The following is a 22,457-nucleotide window of genomic DNA, read 5'->3' as shown; positions in this document are numbered from 1 at the left end:
AGTAGGTTCAGTGGGTCTTTGTGTGGAGTTCTCAGTCCTTTGGCAGCCAGAAGGAGATGGAGCCAAATGTGGTTTGGGGATAGAGCCAAGGCACTGGTTGCAGGAGAGACAGGGAAATGTGAGTGGAGACCTGGAGCTCAAGACATTTAGAGAAAGGCTTCAGAGTAGTGTCCAGAAATCAGTCAACTGAAGAATAGGCCTGTTGTCTGCCCAGTTAACACTGCTCCTGTGTAGTTCCTGTCTGAGAGAAGAATTTGGACACTTTCTTGCTTGGGAGTTGTTTTTGTTTTGTGTTTTTTTTTTTTTCTTTAAGATTTTATTTATCTATTTGACAGAGAGATCACAAGTAGGCAGAGAAGCATGTAGAGAGAGAGGAAGAAGCAGGCTCCCTGCTGAGCAGAGAACCCGACGTAGGGCTCTATCCCAGGACCCTGGGATCATGACCTGAGCCGAAGGCAGAGACTTTAATGCACTGAGCCACCCAGGCTCCCCTCTTGGGATTTTTTTTACTTTGGATGTAACCCCTCTCAGGTTGGTATCCTCTGTGCTCTTAGGAGTCTGGATGACAATCTGGAGTCTTTGGGAACCAAGGGGACTTACCAACCCAGAGGACTTGGGTCAGGAGTAATCTTCAGGGGAATGAAGAAGTCTGGGGGAGACTCACCTCAGAGCAGAGATGAGTGAGAGCTTAGAGATCAGAGGTACACCTTTCTCAGAGTGGCAGAGCTGGATTGAAGGAGGTGAGATCCCCCAGCCTGTTGGAAATCTTTGAAAAAGACTTTGTCCGTCCCTGTACCCACAACACTGAGGCAGTTACTGATCAGTTAGCTATCTGCATACTCGAGATCTCCACTGGGATCACCACTCACATTGTCCACTCACATCTTTGCTTTTTGAGGCTTAGATTGAAGTAATATAAACTGCATGTAGTCCTCTTACCAGGTGAGCCATCATTCTTTCCCACTCTCAGAAGAGGTGGCCAGAGACCAGCAAGGTCAAGACATGTGCTGGGGGTCATGTGTCACCTGGGACCAGGTCTCCATTAATTCAGATCTTTCCCTATAGTGTGCAGCCTCTCCTATTTCCCATCTCTGGAAAATCCTACCAACTTACTCTGCTTCCTTTGGCCCTGTGACAGTGAGGCTTGCTGGGCAACATCTTCTCCTTAGTCTCTCTGAATCCCAATCAAGCTTTTTCTCTGAATCTGTAGATTGGAAGGAAAATTGGTTTCTTATCTGGTAATTGGCTTCCATCTTTCTCCCCGGGGACTCAGCAGAGCAGAAACCCTGAGAAAGGAAGGCATGAAGCCTTCTTACCCCCTCAGCCAGCACTAACCACACCAGTTCAGCCCTTTCATTCTGTCTGACCCTCTTACTTCCTTTTCTAGGAGCCTGGAGAGGTGTGGCTGGACCAAGACCTCCCCCGATGTGAGCAGGTTTCATCCTCCCCCCACTGCCCGTTGCCGCCACGCCAGGGAACGTCCTCAAGCCCTGGCCCTCAGGGGAGAGGTAACAGGAGTCCCGAGCCGAGACCATGTGACGGCGCTGGCCCTCGCCACCGCCGTCCCCCCCACCCTGGCCCCAGGCCCGGCACCATGATGTTCCGAGACCAGGTGGGCATCCTCGCTGGTTGGTTCAAGGGCTGGAATGAGTGTGAGCAGACGGTGGCCCTGCTGTCACTTCTGAAGCGGGTCACTCGCACCCAGGCCCGCTTCCTGCAGCTCTGCCTGGAGCACTCGCTAGCGGACTGCAATGACATCCACCTGCTGGAGTCGGAGGCCAACAGTGCTGGTGAGTCTCCACCCCTAGAGACAAGCACAGTGGAAGGGAGACCTGGAACAAGAGCTGATGTCAGATGGTGGAGGAGGCCCACCCCCACAGTGGTGCTGAGGAATGTGGGTTCTGAGCTTGTTGATGGCTAGGGAGTCCCTGACCTCCCAAATCATCATCATAGGTCTCTTGGGGCTATGTTGTTGCCAGATGTACTGAGATGTGGGGCTTCCTGGGGAGGACAGTGCAAACTGGGAACATCCCTTGGCAGAGGAAGAGTTACATAGGTGGCTTGTCTAGGTGACAGAGGAAGAGACTAAAGTCATTACTGTGAAAGGATTTGGAAGCTGAGCAAATAATTCATTTCTCAAGCTTCAGGATGCAGAGCTAGGAGGGAATTTTAGAATTCTTCCAAAATTTACTAGTCATCTTAAACTTTTCTTTACTCCCAAAGGTAAGTTGGACTTAAGGGATAAACAGCTTCAAGAGAGTTTTGAGTTTAGATATGGTCCCTATCAGTTCCCTCAGCACTTAGTAGAGAGATACTCTGTGTCCCATGAGGTTGGCGTTGGGATGGCTGAGCCAGGCGTCTATAGAACTGTCTGTCCCAAGACCCCCAGTTGTAGACAAGAGTCAGGCCAGAGAATCCTCTCAGGGGACACTCTGGCCTCTGGGCCTCCACAGGGCTAGTTGGAGAGCTGTTGACCTCAGCGATGGGTGAGAGAGAGATGGAGGCCAGAGAAGACGGCAAGTCGTACTACCTGAAAGCTAACTGGGGACTGGGGAGGGCACCTAGGGGCTCTGTGTCAGTACCCACCTTCTTCCCCATGATAATGGTTCATGTCAAGCCCTTAAAACAAGCCAAGTACTGCCTTGTATACTAACTTTGAAAGCAGTCTTCTTTGGTGGCTCTAGAGTCAGACTGTCTGGGTTTAAGTCCCAGTTCTGTCATTTGTGATATAACGAAGTAACTTAATCTTTCTGAGCCTTTTTTTCTTCATCTTTAAAATCAAGACCATAACTGTGCTTACCTTCTAGGGTAGTTGTGAACTCTGAGAACAGTATCTGGCATGTAGTAAACACTTAATAAATGTAAATGGTTTTTATTGTCAGTAACTCATTTAGTCCTAACAACAACCCCATGAAATAGGTACTGTTATTATCCTCATTTTATAGGTGAGGAAATCCACAGTGGACTGCTAAGATTGGGACTGGGGAGCCACAGAGTTGCCTGGCTTCCCTCATCTCCCCAGGTCCATCTGCCTTGGTAACAGTCACCTTTATTTTTCTGAATTTTTGTGTACGAAGTCACAGAAGCACCATGGTTATAGGGTGGTTAGAGGGGGCTCCTAGGCCAGGAGTCATACTGGCTTAAATCCAGTATGAGTGAGAGCAAGAACCTAGCAAGGTTGCAGCAGGCTCAGAGCTCAACCCCTCCCCCATCCCCACCAGGGAAGGCTCCTCTCTGTTCTGTAGCAGGAGTTCTTGGTTGCAGTATGGCTCTGCCCCCAGAGGAGGGCTCCTTTGGGGCAGGCCATTTTCTTTTGCAGCTTTGGCACACATCCCTCCCATCCCATCCTGACCAGGCAGTTGCATGAGCACTGGGTGCCAATCTTGTCTATATATCAGAACCATCAATGGTGTTTATTCTGTTTTCTTATTAGAGCATGTTTAATTTCTGTGTTTTCAAAACTTGTAAAATCAGACCATATGAAAGGTAAAAAGTGAGGTCTCCTCCCTTCCATACTTCCACATTCCCAGTTGGTGTATGTTCTGTGAGATATTCTGTGCATGTATAAATACATTCATACTCTCCCTTCAGCTTGTTCATTGTTTTGATCATTTTATTTTATTTTATTTTTTAAAGATTTTATTTATTTATTTGACTGAGATCACAAGTAGGCAGAGAGGCAGGCAGAGAGAGAGAGAGAGAGAGAGAGAGAGAGAGAGAGGCAGGCTCCTCTCTGAGCAGAGAGCCTGATGTGGGGCTCGATCCCAGGACCTCAGGATCATGACCTAATCTGAAGGCAGAGGCTTTAACCCACTAAGCCACCCAGGCACCCTGTTTTTTGTTGTTGTGGTTGTTTTAAAGATTTTATTTCTTTATTTGACAGACAGAGATCCCAAGTAGGCAGCGAGGCAGGCAGAGACAGAGGAGGAAGCAGGCTCCCTGCTGAGCAGAGAGCCCCATGCGGGGCTCGATCCCAGGACCCTGGGATCAAGACCTGAGCCGAAGGCAGAGGCTTTAACCCACTGAGCTACCCAGGTGCCCCCCAGGCACCCTGTTTTGATCTTTTTTTTTTTTTTTTAAAGATTTTATTTATTTATTTGACAGACAGAGATCACAAATAGGCAGAGAGGCAGGCAGAGAGAGGAAGGGAAGCAGGTTCCCCGCGGAGCAGAGAGCCTGATGCGGGGCTTGATTCCAGAATCATGACCTGAGCCGAAGGCAGAGGCTTTAACCCACTGAGCCACCCAGGCACCCCTGTTTTGATCATTTTAATACATAGAATGGAACACTGTGCATATTAACCAGTTTCGTTTAACAGTATAACTTGGAGATCTCATATTCCAGTTGTATGTATGTATATATATAATCCTTCATTATTGATGGCTGCATAATAGCAAGAATACGTAGAATAGGTAAATTTATGGAGCCCTACCTGGGTATCAAGCAATACTTTACCTTTATTACTCATTTAACCCTCACAACAGTTCTGTAAGGTAGGTCTTACTGTTCCCTGATTTTATAGGTGAGATTAAGGTCTGGAGAGGTTTAGTGGGTCACACTGGGTTGCCCTGGGTCACACAACTCGTCAGAGGTGGAACTGAAATTTGACTTTAGACCTCTTGGCTCTTGACCTCTAGGCTTTACCATATGGTATGTTTGGTCTTGCTCTTACAGTGTTGTAATGAGTACCCTTTAAGCATCTCTAGGATAAATGCCTAGAATTCTGTGGAGCTGCTAGTTTGAAGTAATGTGCATTTAAAATATTCCCTAGGGGCACCTGGTGGCTTAGTTGGTTAGGCCTTCAACTCTTGATTTCAACTCAGGTCATGATCTCAGGGTTGTGGGATTAAACCCCAGGTCAGGCTCCATGCTCAGTGCGGAGTCTGCCTGTCCCCTCTGCTCCTCCCCCTGCTTGTATGCTCACTTGGCTCTCTGATAGATAGATAGATAGATAGATAGATAGATAAATAAAATCTTTGAAAAATTAATAAATAAGTTAAATATTCCCTCTTACGACATTGCCTTGAAAGACTTGGTACACTTTGCACCAAGAACCAAGGCCCTTCCCAGATGGTTTGCACTGGGATTTGGCAGGGTAATGGGTTGAGAACTGATGAGGAGTGAATTCACTGGTGAATGAAAATAGGAATCTAGGTCTTCAGCCACAGTCCCATGTCAGATGGTGAGAGTATAACAAGCTGGTACTTGGATAGAAAGGTAGGGAAAACTTTGAATGAGAAAAGAGAAGGAGGGCTATGGTGTATATCAGAGTTGGCAGGCAGCCTGCCAGGATTAGAGCAGAGCATGACGGGAGAGAGAACTGACACAGAGGTAAATTCTGTAGACCCTTGTGTACCTCTTCTTTTCTCTTTTTTTCTTTTTTTAATTTTTTTTTAAGACTTTATTTATTTATTTAACAGAGATCACAAGTAGGCAGAGAGGCATGCAGAGAGAGAGAGAGAGGAGGAAGCAGGCTCCCCGCGGAGCAGAGAGCCCGACGTGGGACTCGATCCCAGGACCCCAAGATCATGACCCGAGCTGAAGGCAGAGGCTTAACCCACTGAGCCACCCAGGCGCCCTGTGTACCTCTTTCTTAATAGGCGTGGTAGTTCAAAAACTAAGGAGGCTTGTGTCTCCTGTCTTGGTCCAACCTCAAGTAGAACACCAGCCTTGCCGTATTTGTGAGGGAAGGAGCTACTTCCTGGGCCCAGGGGCCTGCCTTATGGGAGGAACTGTGCACCCTCTTCCTTTTTCTCTCCCAGTGTTCATTATGGCCTTCCCATTCCCTCTGTTTCCCAAACTTGCATCATCATCCATCTCACCTGGTGAAGGGTTGTGACTGTTAAAATCCAGCTCCTCCCACCAACCCAGACCCACCAAATCAGAATCCTGAGGGTATGGGCCTGGGAGCACAACCCAGGTTCTGCTGACGATTCTTGAGAAATGATGCCCTGTTGGATTAATCATTTGTCATGGGACTTGAGAATAGGAATCAGGACATTCAGGAATTCTAGTTCCATCTCTGCCACTAACAACTCTCGTGCGTTGGACCAGCTCCACCCCTCTTGAGCCCAGGGAACTTGATCTGAACCGTAAGAAGGTTGTTCTAGATACTGTCCAAGTGTTGGGCTCTGAAGTTACTCTGAAGTTAGCTCTGAAGTTAACTCGCCAAAGCCGCAGCCAAGCATATTACGTTCTTTGTTTGGGAGCCCAGCACATTCTTCTAAAAGAATAGTTCTTATTATTTTAGGAGATAGACTTTTCAGAGACTCTCTTCCCTGCCTCCCCCACCACCACCAAGAATCCACACTTACCCCACAGATCAAATCATGAATTCAGTTGGTACACCAATCCCCAGGGAAGAGCTGCCTCTTACAGGGTCTGAAACTCTTCAGCTTTTTAGATCCCTTCAGACTTGAGTGGCTGAACAGTGAGGCAGATCCTCTGCCATTTTGGGGTTTGTACTCTGTCCCAGCCACCCAACCCTGCCCCTTCTTTAAGCTCTCCCAAGGAGACCGTGGGTTCAGGTTTGGGTTTGGGGCAGAGCTACCAGAAAGGGCAGATCTGCAGAGGGCTTGATCTAGGCAAGTGGGTACCATGGCTTCATGTCAGAATCACTCAAGGACTTTATAAAAATAATCTGACAGGGTGGCTGGGTGGCTCAGTCATTAAGCATCTCCCTTCGGCTCAGTTCATGATCCCAGGGTCCTGGGATTGAGCCCCGCAACGGGTTCCCTGCTTGGCGAGCCTGCTTCTCCCTCTCCCTCTCCCTCTGCCTTCTGTTCCCCTGGTGTGTGCGCTCTCTCTTCTCTGTCAAATAAAATCTTTAAAAAGTAATAATAATAATCTGAGGCCTGGGCCCCATCCCCAGCAAGTCTGATGTTTTTTTAAGGTCCCTAGTTGGCTCTTGTGTGCATCCAGTGAAGAACCTCTTGTCTTAATAGTGGTGCTGATTCCAGGTGGGCCCAGGAAGGTAGTGAGGGTATGCAGCCTGCGGGGAGTGAGGAGTTGGGGCTGTGGAAGGAGGATCTAGTCTGGGCTGTTCCTTCCTCTCAAGCAGCTGAGAGGGTTTAGGGAAGAGGCCCAGCCCAGGCAGCCAGTGTTGGTTTCATGGAAGCAGAATCTGAAACAATACCCAGGAAAAGAAAAGAAGTAGTACCCTAAGGGTCTCTGGAACAGGAAAGGAGAGAGGCTCCAGCTTTCCCCCTGCTATCATCCCTGTTCCTTTTCCCAGTGCTGTCTTCCCTGCCTGTTTGGAGCTGTAACAGTAATCCTGGCCCTCTCTTTACCCCTGATGCTAACTTGGACCAAAAGGGTAGAGCCAGGGAAACTGGAATCCCCTTCCCTCCCTGGTCCTTCAGCTTCCTGGGCCGCATTTCCTGCATTTTCTTTCCTCCTCCTGTTCTGTGAGTCAGAGTCCCTATATCCAGCAGGTTTAAACTCCTCCCTCTCTGGCTCACTGAATCTGGGTGGGGAAACTGAGGTCAGGAGGGGGCCGAGGCTGAATGAGTCACCAGAGCTCAGCTCTCATGCCTCCACCCTCCCCTTTCAAGCTCTACTGACACAGTTCATCAAACAAAAATGTGAGCCCCCTGTCCCTCCCCCATGTTTGTGCGAGCTGGGGTGAGGTAGAGTAGGGCGTGTTTGCAGCCGAACCCCAGCCCCTGTGACGAGTGCCTGAGGCTGCCAGGATTGTTGCAACAGCCCAGCACATAAAAATGGATTTGCTTTTATGGCAGTCTCCAAGATATATTTGGCTCCTATGGTTTGCCAGGACCCAGGGTCATGACCTACTTAGCTCTGGTCACCTGGCCAAGGAGGGTACTCATGCACAGTCTCTCTGATCCTCTCCATGCCTGCAGAATCCAGGTTTGCCGCTTGGGAAGAAGCAGTCATTGGCATCATGGCATTCCCCAGCCCCCTCCCCCATCCGCCCACCTTCAGAATTTCATCACTGCTTATTGTGCCTCTAGCTCAGAGGAGCCAGAGACATGTCTGTTTTTGGTAAATAACTGTATGAAATTCCCCACCCCTGTCCGGAATCCTAAGGGGGAGTCCCAGATGTGCTCTCCTATGTTAATTGTTCCCCACAGTCTCAAAACAGTGTGGGCTCTCAATCCTCAACCAGGAGCAATGACAATAATAGTTAAAATCCATGGAGTACTTAACACACGTCAGGTGCTTTGCATGATTGTTTCATTGAATCTTTACAACAACCCTGTGACATAGGGTTTTTACTGCCCCTGCTGTACGGAAGAGGAGACCAGGCTCAGAAAAGTTAAAGGACTGGCCCACAGTTATGTTGACCTGGGTCATAGAAGCAGAGGTAGATTTAGAATCCAGGCAGGTTCTCATTTGAACCTGTGCTCTTACTTAGTATATCTGCTGGGACATGAGACAGGGTGACGTGAGGTCAGGGGTCCTCGAGAGGCACATGACCCACACATAGACCCCACTACCTTCCAGGAGGCCATCTGAGTTCAGTTGTGCAGGTATTCATTAGGCCCCTGCTGTGCCTCAGCTCTGAGCCAGACTTCTCTGATCAGAGCAGGAAACGAAGTTTCATCCCCACCCGTCATCTGCAGCCCCAGCTGGGCTCACCCCAAGGGGCCTGAGGCTGCGCAAATTCCTTGGACCCATTCCAGTGCTCACTGATGCTTCCCAGTCATGGGAGGCCCGCCCTCCCCACCACACCGCTGCACAGACACATGAACACACATTTCCCCAGGGTCAGCCTCCAGTCATCCAAAACCCCTCTCTCCTTTCTCCATAGTAGAACAAGGTCCTTCATTGAGCCCAACCCTTGGGGCTGTTCTGTCATGTCCCCTGGCAGTACCAGAGGAGAAGCTGTGTCCCATAGCCCTGGGGTCCTGGCAGTATTCGGGGGTGGGGGAGGAACTAGACAAGGCTTCTTTCTGTCCCAGATGCCTCTGGCTACCCTGTAAGGCCTGAACAACAGCAATTGAGAACATCAGGGTAGGGCTGGAAGGGTAGGCTGACTGCCGGAGAAGGGAGAAAAACACCAATCACTGAGTCACATACTAAGTGCTTACTGTGGGTAGACTCCTGTCAGGTGCTTTACACACATTGTCTCCCTAAATCCTTTCAGTGGCCCTGTTAATTCCCCCTTTCCAGAGAAGGAGGCACATTGGCCAGGCAACTATATAACACAGCTGGGATGTAAGTCTTTGACTTTCTGTCCCTAATCTTCATCACTGTATTTCTTCTTCCTTCTCATCAAGAGCAAAAAATTCAAGGCTTATTAAGTCAGGGAAATGGGGTGCCAGGGTATTTGTCCCTATGTGATCAAGTGCCAGATGGAGGAGGTAGAAGGGTGGGAAAAGTGAAGGCTTCCTGAAATCAGGAAGGCCTGTTCCACCTTGGAAACATCCTTAGATGTTAGAGATGACCTAAGAATCAGCCTTGTAGTCATGGGGCGCTGGTTCAAGAGAAGACAGAGGAGATGAGTTTTCCTAGCTTTGAGTGGTAAGTCATGCATGAGATCTAGAAAGCCAGGGTGGAGAACAAGAGACTTGGCATTGGAGAGCTAGTACAATGTTATACATAAAAGTTCCTCCCAGTTCTAGAGGCTGACAGACCTGGGTTCAGATCATGGTTCTGTCACTGAAATCTAGTCCCTCATCTATAAGGTGGGATGTTAAAGGAGGGTTGAGGTGAGGTTCTTAGCATAGTGTCTGGTATATAGTAAATACTCAGTAAGTGCTATCCATTATTACTGTTACTGTGTAGTATTACTGTTCTGTTTTGGCCAGTACTATGGTCATAGTAGGAATTGATAACTCTGCTTAAATGTATGAATCCCTGGGGTTCTCTAGGAAGCTTAGAGCAGAGAGTCCCAGGCCAAGAGAATGAGTAGTTAGTTATATGGCCAGGAGTTGGGAGTTGTGTGTTTCATTTTCATAAAGCTACAGATTTAAGCAGAATTAGAAATCTTTTTTTTTCCTGAAGTTTTTATTTATTTGAGAGAGAGCAAGAGCACAAGCAGAGGGGAGACTCAGAGGGAGAGGGAGAAGCAGACCCCCAACTGAGCAGGAAACCTGCCATGGGGCTCCATCCCAGGACCCTGAGATCATGACCTGAGCTGAAGGCAGACACTTAATGACTGAGCCACCTAGACACCCCCAGGGACACCCCCAGAATTAGAAATAAATGTGAATTCCTAAACCATAGATTTCCACACAGGTCATTAAGACAAAGGGAGGTGTGAGGGGTTGTTTCTCATGTTTTTATGCAAGACTCCCTTTGCAGAGACCAGTGGTCCTTGGAATCTTAAGCCTTTAGGAAGTTGGGTTGAGCCCGTCAGATGCAGAGCGATCCAGATTGGGGCTCACTTGAAATCCAGATGCCTAGAATTCTGAGGCTCTCCTTATATAGTATATGCCCATTCCCAGCCTCTCCATTTCCAGGACCAGGAGTGGGCATGTGGCTTTAGAATCTCTGTGGGTATTTGAAAAGAAGGAGCCACAGTAAGATATAATAACTGTGATGATAGGGTAGCTAATATTTGCTGAGGACCTACTTTATGCTCTACTTTGTGCTATGGTCTCACTTTAATTCATAGTAGTTAGTAGTAGCTATGCCAGGTAGGAATGATTCTGACCCCCACTTGGGAGATAAAGTAAAGCTTAGTGAAGTTCTACATTTGCCCAGAGTAACATGGTCAGTATCTGGGAGAGGACAGACATAAGCCATATTTCTGCTTATTCTTTTTCATCACTCACCCCTCTAGGGTCCTCTCTCTGTCAGGTTAGATCCAGTTCCCTCACACCTTCCCAGGACCTTACCAATAGCCCAGTAGGTCATCTCTCAAAACGCCCATGTTAGGTGTTTGCAAATCATCACTGTGGCTACAGGTCTGAGTTCAGTTGCCCAAGAGGGAGGACATAGTTGGCCCTAGTCCTTGATCATTATCTCTTTTCTCAAGTATTGGTTGGTATTCTTTGTCCCTTTCCTTTGCCCTGGCAGCATTTTCTCCTATCCTCTACTCCACTGGAGAGTTAAAGTTAAGGCAGGGGTAACAAGGTCTTCACAGAGGACAGATCTATAACAAACAGTTCATTCCCAAGGCCTCCTTTATGTGGCCAGGCAGTGGTCTTATTCCTTGGGAGTCCCCTTCTGGGTCAAGAGGGGAAACCTGGCTCATCTCCACAGACAGACTTATTAGGCAGTCACACTGTGGGATGGGAAAACGATGTCACCAGATCACTGTGGCATGGAGCAGCCAGGCACGCTTCCTGGAAGAGAGCAGGTTTAGGCAATCCAGAATTTGGGCACCTGGGTGGCTCAGTTGGTTAAGTATCTGCCTTCGGCTCATGTCATGATCCTGGAGCCCCGGGATCAAGCCCTGCATTGTGAGCTCCTGGTCAGGAACATGACACCTTGCTGTACTTTTAGGAAGAGAAATCCATCTTGGTGAATGGTACCGATTGGAGGGGAATATTTTTTTTTAACTGGTCTCTTTGCCTCCAGAGTTTTCTGGAGGCAAAGAGACCAGTTTAAAAAAAAAAAAAAACAGCAAGCCGGGGTGCCTGGGTGGCTCAGTTGGTTAAGCATTTGCCTTCTGCTCAGGTCATGATCCCAGAGTCCTGGGATCGAGCTCCACGTCAGGCTCCCTGCTCTTTCTCTCTCTCTCTCTCTCTCAAATAAATAAATAAATCTTTAAAATATAAATAAACAGCAAGCATTTAATAAATACATTCTTTCTATGTGCCTGGCCATTTCCATTCTTTATTAGCTCAGTGGATCTCAGAACAGCATTGTGAACTGAGTACTGTAATTATCTCAAAACTTTTCAATGAGGAGATCACTGCTCACTGAGGTTCAAGGTGACTTTCCCAGAGTCTAGCTAGTAAGTTGGAGAGTCTAGACTGTCTGATTCCAGAGCCCAAACTGTTAACCATCATATTCCAGTGTCATTCCCCTTTCAGGAAGGAGGAGGCTCTTTTGCTGGGGGAAAGGGAGTGTGGGTAGAGGCCATGAAGATAACAAACAGGGATACAGGAAGAAGGGCAGGCCTGGGGACAGCAGGAGGAGCTCAGATTCCAGAGTAGCAAGTTTGGCTGATGGGGAGCCACAGCAGGTGTTGGAGAGTAGGAGTGATGGAACCAGGAAAAATTACTCTGGTAATAGGTCTCATCAGTATGAAGGACAAGCTCAGGGGTCTTGAAGGGGGAAGGGAGAGGAGATTGGAGCTGAGGGAGCAGACTGTAGGTAGCACTCCTGGATCTATAGAGAGTCCCCCACCCTGTCTTCCCTGACATTCCCTTTTGTCCCCTTTGCAGCCATCGTCAGCCAGTGGCAGCAGGAGTCCAAAGAGAAGGTGGTATCCCTCCTGCTGTCCCACCTGCCCCTACTTCAGCCAGGCAACACGGAGGCCAAGTCGGAGTACATGAGGCTGCTGCAGAAAGTGCTGGCCTACTCGATCGAGAGCAATGCCTTCATCGAGGAGAGCCGCCAGCTGCTCTCTTATGCCCTCATCCACCCGGCCACCACACTGGAGGACCGCAATGCACTGGCCCTCTGGCTGAGCCACCTGGAAGAACGGCTGGCTAGTGGCTTCCGCACCCGGCCTGAGCCTACCTACCACTCACGCCAAGGCTCGGATGAGTGGGGGAGCCCTGCAGAGCTGGGCCCTGGGGAGGCAGGGCCAGGCTGGCAGGACAAGCCACCCCGGGAAAATGGACACGTGCCCTTCCACCCATCCAGCTCAGTGCCGCCAGCCATCAACAGTATTGGGAGCAACGCAAATGCAGGTGAGGGAGTGAGGGTCCCAGGAGGCCATGCCTACTTGAAAAAGGTCAAACTGGGCTCTTCACTCGTTCTTTGGCCTTGAGCAAGTCACACAGTCTCTCTGGACCTCAGCTTTATGAGGCTGTGCAGAGCTTGTGAACTGCCATTCCAGGAGCCATGTCTGACCTACAGACATGTCTTGTTGAGCCCAAACTCAGTGAATCTTTGCTTTTTTCTTACTATGTTTTAAAATAAATTTGGTGACATAAGAAATTGGTAATTTTCCCCTAAAAATCCAGATTTCAGTTTCTCTTAAAATTGTTTAAAAAGTCCGGCAACTCAAGTCCTGTAATCCTGTAGCAACACTAAGATGGCCGAATATTGTGTTCCCTCACCTTAAGACCCTGTACATGTGCCCCAGTTGGCCTGTGCCCCTAATGACTTCTTTGGGGCATGTCTGATAACTGCCAGGCCTCTGAAAGCATTGAGTTACTAGATGTAATCTAAGGTCCCTTCCAGCTAAGACATTGTGGATTTGTGTTTATGGCTTCAGCTAGCAGCATTGTTTCTGAGAAATCTGTTTGTAAGCCTGTTTATGTAAGATGTAAGTCACACTGTAAGATATTAGTGATAGCAGGTAACATTGTTGAGTGTTGACTGTGTTGTAAGCGCTTTACTGACATGATATCTCACTTAATCCTTGTCACAACTTTATCATCAGCCTCATTCTAGAAATGACACTGACACTCAAAGAAGTGAAGTCACATATTCAAGGTTATACACAGAGCAAGTAGTAGAATGGTCCGAAGTTCAGACCCAGCAATCTGACACCAGAGTTCTGCCCTGGTGACTACTCTGTCCTCCAGCCTAAATGGTCTGGAAGGGCTATGTTGGTAAGCACCCCAGAGGCTAGGGTGAGCAGGAGGAGCTGGTGAGTTTTTGAAATACTAGTTGAAATGAACAGGATAAGGGGAATGTGGCATTTCCAAGGCGTGGTGAGGTAGTATGACGTGACTCCAGGTGTGAGAGGTTTCTAAGATTTAACCTCAGCATGGCTGGTCCGCTTTGGCTGGCTGGTAGTGCTTAAAGCAAGCCAAGAGAGAGTGGCAGTGAAATGTCATCCATGCCAGTAGGTGAAGTGAACCTGGGTCTCCTGGTGGCACCTGGTACACGCCCTTCGTGCTCTGAGCTCCTTTCTTCCCCCAGTTTCATATGGATGTCCTAGCTACTTGTCTCCTCCCAAGTGCTGGTAAGGATCGCAGGAAGTAGAGGGATAGGAAAGCATTTTTGGCACTTCTGGCAACACAAAGTGTGTTAGACCATGTTTTATAGTCTTAGAGCATCATAGTTTCTGGGTCCAAATTGGGAAATACATTAATAAAGATAATTCTAGCTCAGATTATTGAACATTTAGTCTTTTTCAAAAGGTGTTCTGAGAAATTTACACAAATAAATTCTTGGGCTGAGTCATAGAAAAGTCACCTGTCCCAGGTGGTATAGCCAGAATTTAAATCCAGGCAGTCTGGCTCCACAGCTCATACTTGTAACTACTGTGCTACATTACTTCCATGTAAAAGTGACCCTCCCATAGACACTTAGACCTCAACAAGGGGAGGGGTATCCATATATTTCTTCCTCCCCACAATGTCCCAGTGGGGCATAGTAGCTATTAAAGGACTAAGCTGGAGCAACGTCAGATAGAGGGGTTAAACCAGAAGAGAGAAAGGAATTGGGCATTCCAGGTAGAGGACACAGCATGAAATGAAGACACAGGGGTGGCAAATTGGAGTGTGCAGATGTCTGGCTGGGATGGAGAGATACAAGGGTTTAAATGAGTAATAACAGTCACAGACATTCATGTTTACTGCATGCCTATCCCTTTGCCAAGGACATTACTTGGAAATGGAGGCAGTGATTTTCCCAGGATCATAAAATTAATAGGTGGTGGAGCCAGAATTTTAGTGCAGGTCTGTCTTGACTCCCAGATCTCAGTATATTAGGGCCACATTCTGGGGGGCTTTGAAGGATAGGATGAAGCTTTTCGATTTCAGGCAGTTGCAGGAAACCGGAAACCATTAAAATATTTTTGAGTGGGGAGCAAGGATTGGCCTGTAAGGGCAAGCAGGGTGGGTTTGGGGTGCTGCCAAGGACAGACCAGGGTTTCTTGGAGAGAGAGTGAGGTCCTGGATCTCCAGCCGGCATTCCTGTTTTTATACATGCTGTGGCCGGCCTCCACCCCAGTCCCTGGTCAAGCAGGGCTCCTCAGGAACTGCACGATCTAATCAGGATAATTTCCTGCCTCCTCCTTCACTGAGAAGGGAGGAAAAGGAAGCCATGGGCACCAAGACAGGCAAAAAGAAAAAAAAGCCTATACCGAGTCCCATGGGGCCCAAAAGGTGCCATTTCTGGGAATCCAGGCCCTTGGGAGAAGCCATGAAAAGAGGACCCCAGAGGTCACAGGCAGAGGTGGAGGCTGGCCTGAGGGTATGGATCAGTGCACTGCCCTGTCCTTCAGGTGATTTCCTGGCTAGGAGCATAGACTGTCGCAGATGAAGGAAGGTGGTCTGGGGCCTGTACCAGACTGGTTGTTCTTCCTGGGTTGAGTTTCAGTGGAGCACTGGCAGGAATCCCAGCCTTTCCATCAGGAACAAGGCTATGGTTTTTCTGTAGCTGCCTCCCAACTCCCTCTGGCAACTGGGGCAAAGTGCTTCTGTTCTCTGAGCATTGATGTTCTCACCTACACAGGGTGAGGCTTTTTGGCTTTGTGTCCCTGTCTTTTTATTTGACTTTGGGTACTTTTGAATTCCATGTGTCAAGCTCAGAGGCACCCTTAGCACCCTTAGGATGGACCATGGGTGCCCTCCTTTAAGCTTTTATGAATCCGAGGGCTCTTGTGTATCACACCCTGCACCTGATCCTGGTGATGCAGAAATGATTGAGCAGGGTTGTTATTCCTGCAACTGCTTGCAATTGAAAAGCTTCACCCTACCTTCAAGGCCTCCCAGAATGTGGCCCTAATACACATGAGCCCAGAGTCCAGTGCAAGAGGCAGGCTGGTGGTGGAGGCTACTGCTAGGCTTGAGGCAGTAACACAGGGCCCTCACGAGTGCAGAGGGAGAAGTCACAGAAGAGCTAACACTTGAGTGAGGAGTGAAGACAAGGTGGCCGGCAGGAAAGGGTGGAAGAGCAATGAGTTCTGCAAAGGGAGTAGTTACATGGAAAGGTCTGGAACTCGGAACCTGCACTCTCCTGAGGATGGTTAAAATCAAGTAGGAACCCTTTTCTTACCTCAGGAATGGGACAGATGGAGAATATGAAACACCTTGTGGAAGACAGCCTGGATTCGCCCTGAGTTACTGGGCCTTATGGGTAGCTGATTTTAGCTCAGTACAGGAAAAATCTTTGGGAGGTGGTGAGGCCCAATGATAGAGATGTTGAAGAAGCAGTTTATATATTCCATTCATTCATTTGCTTTACAAATACTAACGAAGCAGCTCCTCCGGCCCATGCCCCACTATAATTACTGAGGCTGCAGTGATCTTTAAGACAGGACAAGTCCCTGCTGTCACAGATCTCATATTGTAGCAGGGGTGTACAGTTAATAAGCATGTAAACAATTAACTAGGTGAAGTCATTCCAGGTTGTGGTAGGTACTGTAAGGAAGACAAGTAAGAGTCATACGATAGAGTAACCAAGATTGCTGGAGGGCAGCCACTCAGGGAAGGCTTTGGAAGAGATGATGCTTGCTGGAGATCAGATTTTTGGGAGCCAGCTGCTAAAATCAGGAAGACAAGAAGAAAGAACAAATGCAGAAGTCCTGACGTTGGACAGCTTGAGTGTTCCAGGAACAAGTGAGGGTTGGTGGGGAAGCCAAAGCTAAAAAGGCTTGAACTGAAGAGTGAGCTGGTGGAGGTGAGAGTCAGAGGTGAGCAGGGCCCAGGTCCCACAGGGCCTTGTAGGTATGTGGAAAAGTTTGAATTTTATTCTCAGTGTGAAGGAAAGTCATAGGTGAGATTTAAAGTAGGGACTAACTTGGTCAGATTTGCATTTTTAGAAGAATCACCATGGCTTCTGTGAGGTTAATGGGCTGTAGGAGGCAAGAATGAAGGCAGAAAACCAGTGAAGAGGCTATAGCAGTAATTCCAACAAGGGACACCAGTTACAGACCAGGGTGCTGGAAGAGAAAGTGGGAAGATTGAGAGATGTGGCTGAGAGTTTGCTGATGGGTAAGGTATGGGGAATGAGGTAATGAGCAGTATCTCGTAGGTGGTTCCCCTCAGACCCCAGGGTCCCTTCCTGTTGTTGGATTCTGGGGCTGAGCTGCTGTCCATGGCACCAACCAGGGGGCATGATCTCTTGGGGTCAGATCTCCAAACCTGACCTCTTGCCTCTCCCCCTCTGGCCAGGTCTCCCCTGCCAAATTCACCCCAGCCCGCTGAAGCGCTCCATGTCGCTCATCCCCACGAGCCCCCAGGCCCCTGGTGAGTGGCCGAGTCCGGAGGAGCTTGGGGCCCGGGCTGCTTTCACCACGCCCGACCACGCACCCCTCTCACCCCAGAGCAGCGTGGCCTCCTCTGGCAGTGAGCAGACGGAGGAGCAGGGCTCCAGCCGGAACACTTTCCAGGAGGACGGCAGTGGCATGAAAGGTATGACAGGGGAGGGTAGCACTAGGACCCTCTGAAGAGAGGCTTCTGCATAGCTTAGAGGACAGAAGGGAGCCGTGGTAGCTTCCAACTTCCTGTCCCATCACCCTCTACCCTACCCTAGCCAGGGACAGGTCTGAGGGAAGGAGTGAGTCCCTGCCCTTAGGGCTCAAGATTGAGCAGAGAGATCCCTCTCAGCCCTGGTCTGATAGCCCAGAAACCCCTGCCTTCAGACACCCCAGCCTGACAAGGAAGCCAGGACAGGGCAGTAGCTGATGTTCCAGGGACACCAATGAGGTCATCCTAGTACATACCCAGCCAGGCAGAGCAGAAGGCTCAGATGTCCTGATACCAGGGAAGACCACCTAGAACGGTGTGACTGGGCAGGAGAGGAAGTGGCTTATGGGGCCATCTGGGTGGCTCCATTGGTTAAGCTCCGGTCATGATCCCAGGGTCCCGGGATCGAGCCCCACATCGGGCTCCCTGCTGAGCAGAGAGCATGCTTCTCCCTCTCCTCTGCCTGCCACTCCCTCTGCTTGTGCTCTCTCTCTGTCAAATAAATAAATAAAATCTTAAAAAAAAAAAAAGTGGCTTATGGACCTTTGGCTTTCCCCTACTCCTGGTTTTCTGCAGTTTTTGGTCTTACCTCTGGTTGTATACGCGTATTCCCTCTTCCCCTCCTTCAAGGTGGAGTTCCATGGGGCTCTGGAGAAGGTGGTTGATGCTGGGGCCTCAGAGTCCCACCAAGGCTGGAACATTAAAAACTGCAGAAAACTGCTCCCTCCCCACAACCCTTCCTCTGCCAGTCATAAGGGCCAGATTCCTGACCTTTTGCTCTCCTTTTCCATAGATGTGCCCTCATGGCTGAAAAGCCTCCGCTTGCACAAGTACGCGGCCCTCTTCTCACAGATGAGCTATGAGGAGATGATGACACTGACTGAGCAGCATCTGGAATCTCAGGTGAAGCCAGTGGGACCATGGGGAGGTGGTGGGAGCAGCACCATTTTGACGTTACTCTTGCGGCCCAAGCCTCTGGTGTCTCTTCAGGCCCTGGGGGCACCCCAGGTACCTTAGCCTCACACTTCCAGCTTCCTATCCCCTTCTGCCTCTACCACAGAATGTGACCAAAGGTGCCCGCCATAAGATAGCACTGAGCATCCAGAAGCTGCGCGAGAGGCAGAGTGTCCTCAAGTCCCTGGAGAAGGTGAGGATCTGGTATCCCCATCTCCAAGTCCAGCTAACTGCGTGGTGGCTCTGGGTGGCCTCCCCTGGGGCTTTCCCCAGTCCTCAGGTCTGACCTCCAGAGAACCCAGCCCTAGGGAGGCCAGGAGCAAGTCAGATCACAGGGTTCATGGGCCTGTGGCCGAGAGGCTCCCCTCTTTTTCTGTCCTGGTCTGTGTCTCCAGACTTTGTCTCTGTTAACTCAGTCCCTGTTCCTTTCACTTTTCCATTCCTAACTAATGTCCTGATGGAGCAGAATGTCACCCGGTGTGCATGATCTCTTTCCATTTGGTTATTTCTCACTCACTCCTCTTCCATATCTGCCTTGATTTGCATTCCTTTTTCCCTTTCCTGCCACTTGCTTTCTGGTTCCATCCTTGGTGGGACCCTGAGGCCCAGCATCAGACCCCCTTGGAACTAACCCCCTTGGAACTCCACTTTGAAGTGGGGAAGAGGGATTACATTATACAAATGTGTACATATCTGTGTATATATGTGAGCTTGTTTTGTCCTTACCTCCTTTCTCTAAGTGCTAGGACTCAGGGTTCCACCAGCACTCTCCCAGCTCTGTCTGACCCCTCTTGTGTAGTCGTTCGGTGTAGCTTTGGGGGTCAGCATGTGACCCCGGATGTGTCCTCCCTACTCAGGATGTGCTGGAAGGCGGGAATCTGCGCAACGCTCTGCAGGAGCTACAGCAGATAATCATCACCCCCATCAAGGCCTACAGCGTCCTCCAGGCCACTGTGGCTGCTGCCGCTGCTGCCACCCCTACTGCCAAGGATGGGAGCCGGGGAGAGCCACCACTGCCAGGTGCTGAGCCTTCCCTGGTTCACCCCGGCACAGACAAGGGCACTGAGGCCAAGGACCCTCCAGCTGCAGAGAGCTACCCCCCTCCACCAGCTCCGGCTCCCACTGATGGCAGTGAGCCAGCCCCAGCTCCCGTTGCCGACGGAGACATCCCCAGCCAGTTTACACGGGTGATGGGCAAAGGTGAGACCACGTAAGGCCCAGCAAGAAGTTCTGGGACAGGGAGCCAATTGAACCCAGTCATCAGGGATCCAAGTTAAATGATGGGAGCAGAGCTTTTTAAAGGACCCTAGTGACTATATCAGAGAGTAGCTGAGACTGAGAGTAGCAAGGCCCCACCCTCGGGTATGTCTAGGTAGGTGGTAGGAGACAACCCTTATTTACCCACACAGTGTCTCCAGCCTCAGCAAAAGGCGGAATGATGTGTCAGTAGATATTGTGTATAGTATGAGACAAATCCATTGGTTCTTTCACGGGGAATTAAAGTCCACAGGATGGGGATGGTGTAACTCACAGTGGGCTTGGCCTTTCCTAAGGCAGCATGGCATAGCCAACTTTACGATTGGATCCATATCCTTTTAGCTGTGTGACCTAGGCCAAGTGATTCCACCTCTCTGAGCTACTATTGTGGGTTTATATATGTTCATGATAATCAGGTACCATGCTTCGCACATAGCTAGAATTCATCCAGCCTGAGTGTCCTCTTCCTATACTTATGCTGGCCAGGAGGGCTGAGGGAGCTAGAGCATGGCAGAGGACATGCTGGGGCTAACTTCCCTCCCTTTCCGTTGTCCCTCAGTGTGCACCCAGCTGCTGGTGTCCCGACCGGACGAGGAGAACATCACCAGTTACCTCCAGCTTATTGAAAAGTGCCTGACTCATGAGGTGAGGCCTTCTCTAGGGTCCCAAAAAGGGCAAGGCTTCCCCCATCGCTCTCAGTATCCATATTCCTGATGTGGCCCTCAGTGCCCTGCCTGGCTGGCACCCACCCAGCGTCTCCAGCCCTCATCTCACCAGTGTTGGCTCTAGTGGCTGCCGTGAGCTCTCCTTCTCAGAACCTTACTACATGTTCTTTCTCTGGAATCCTGGCCGGTTAGCTCAGTTGGTTAGAGCGTGGTGCTAATACATGTTCTTTCTCTGGGGAGCGAGATTCCCCTCCCTTCTGCTGGTCCCTCAGCACTTAGTTCAAACGAGTACACCTCAGGGACACCTTCACTGGCCCCTCCTAGTAGATGAGGCTTCTCCTTCACAGTGCTCGTCACAGGTCAGATGGCCTGCATGTCTTCTGCCCCGCTGAACCGTGAGCTCAGTACTGTACATGTCTTCTCCCCCGCTGAACCTCTGCCTCCCAGTACTCCCTGGCACAGAGCAGGCAGGCAGTAAATAACTTGAGTGGGTGAATGGAAGACAGATCTGAACACACACCCTTCCCACTTCACGCTCCCAATTTCAGGCGTTCACGGAGACGCAGAAGAAACGGCTCCTGTCCTGGAAACAGCAAGTGCTGAAGCTCCTCCGGACCTTCCCGCGCAAAGCCGCTCTAGAGATGCAGAGCTACCGGCAGCAGAAAGGGTGAGGGGCCGCCAGGGTGTGGGGGCCTTCCTTCCCGAGTCCCTTGGTGGTGGACAGGTGTTACTCAGTGGGCTGATTACGTTCTGGGCTGGGAATTTGTTGTCCTCATTCAGTCACTGGGTGACCTTCCACAAGTCACCCAGTGAAGACTTTACCCGGAAAAAACGTTGGTGTTCTCAGCACTAGAACAGGGTGCTGAGCTGGCAGAAGCAACACCTACTCCATGTTCTCCCCTGTGTGCAGGGTGCTGTGAAGTCCCTTTTCTCCCCTGTTCTCCCTGTTTCTCCTCTATTCTACTAAATACCGCATTTGAGAATTCAAGTTAGGAGAACTGCTATAAGTGGATATGAGGAAACCTTTATCTGCTCCCATCTCCATCCTGGGGTTGCCTTGGGGCGGGAGAACAGTATGTGATGCAAGGACTTGGGCAGGGAATCCTTGTTCAGAGCAGGTCTGTGTTCTGTCCTTTCCATGGGGATTCTGGTGGGGGAGGTGAGGAAGGGGCAGACAGAGGGGACCACCTCAACTGACACCATGCCTTCTGCTCTTTCACAGCTGGGCATTCGGCTCCAACTCGCTTCCCATAGCTGGCTCTGTGGGGATGGGGGTGGCCCGGCGGACCCAGCGGCAGTTCCCCATGCCTCCCCGGGCCCTCCCACCCGGTAGGATGGGCCTTCTGAGCCCTTCAGGCATCGGGGGCATCTCCCCACGACATGCTCTCACTAGCCCCAGCCTTGGGGGCCAGGGCCGACAGGTGAGCCAGTGGGAAGCGGAGGGCCTGGCGCTTCGGGGATTGGGGTGGTTGTGCCTGGGCTGTGCGTGTCCATGTGTTTGCACCTGGGCCTTTCTCAAAGGGAAGAGGCTCCTTTGCCAGCCCTACCGAGCCTGCACTTAGATCTCAGCCTCAGCCTCTTCCCACTCAGCTCACCACTTGTTTTCCCCATTCCCTGTGCAGAACCTGTGGTTTGCCAACCCTGGAGGCAGCAACAGCATGCCCAGCCAGAGCCGTAGCTCTGTGCAGCGCACCCACTCCCTCCCGGTCCATTCCTCACCCCAGGCCATTCTCATGTTCCCTCCAGGTAAGCTGCCCCCACCCTTGGGGCTCGGCAATACCCTTAGGTGGCCCTTCTCTCAGTCCCATTCCTACTATCCTCTCCTCCTACCTCCCACCACTCTGCACCTGTCTTCCCGCATCCTGAGTTTTCTTGTACCCCCTCCCCCACATCAGTTTTCTTTCTCAGATCCTACCTGCTTTCTCTGTCTTCTTTCTCCCCTACTGCCAGCCTTACGTCTCCACACCTCTCCCTCCCTGTGTTCACAGTCTTAGTGTCCCTGTTGGTCTCCATCACCATCTCCTTAGAGGATCATTAAGTACTCAGTTTGGAAGGGGTGGAGGGGATGAGACTGTCAGAGCATTGAGGTTTCTATGGAGGGGAGTTCTGCCTGTCTGTCCCCTGGGATTCC

General features: G+C 50.1%; 1 protein-coding gene across 3 annotated transcripts in view; it reads left to right on the top strand.

Moving 5' to 3' along the window:
• Positions 1–22,457, top strand: part of SAMD4B (sterile alpha motif domain containing 4B) — a 38,874-nt gene that overhangs the window by 12,155 nt on the left and 4,262 nt on the right. Inside the window, exons 2-11 of one of the 3 annotated variants that reach the window (XM_032326208.1) lie at positions 1,388–1,790; positions 12,303–12,773; positions 17,157–17,396; positions 18,244–18,353; positions 18,511–18,597; positions 19,262–19,604; positions 20,221–20,306; positions 20,875–20,993; positions 21,549–21,747; positions 21,949–22,072. In XM_032326208.1, coding sequence (XP_032182099.1) covers positions 1,595–1,790; positions 12,303–12,773; positions 17,157–17,396; positions 18,244–18,353; positions 18,511–18,597; positions 19,262–19,604; positions 20,221–20,306; positions 20,875–20,993; positions 21,549–21,747; positions 21,949–22,072 — 1,975 coding nt within the window. In that variant the 5' untranslated portion in view covers positions 1,388–1,594. Of the gene's footprint in view, positions 1–1,387; positions 1,791–2,947; positions 3,037–12,302; positions 12,774–17,156; positions 17,397–18,243; positions 18,354–18,510; positions 18,598–19,261; positions 19,605–20,220; positions 20,307–20,874; positions 20,994–21,548; positions 21,748–21,948; positions 22,073–22,457 lie in introns of those variants that run through there. The other 2 variants (XM_032326210.1, XM_032326209.1) reach the window with 2 other exon arrangements.

This window comes from Mustela erminea, chromosome 19 (assembly GCF_009829155.1).
Source record: "Mustela erminea isolate mMusErm1 chromosome 19, mMusErm1.Pri, whole genome shotgun sequence".
Taxonomy (NCBI): domain Eukaryota; kingdom Metazoa; phylum Chordata; class Mammalia; order Carnivora; family Mustelidae; genus Mustela; species Mustela erminea.
The sequence above is the reverse complement of the archived record's forward strand: the minus strand, read 5'-3'. Positions and strand labels throughout refer to the sequence as shown.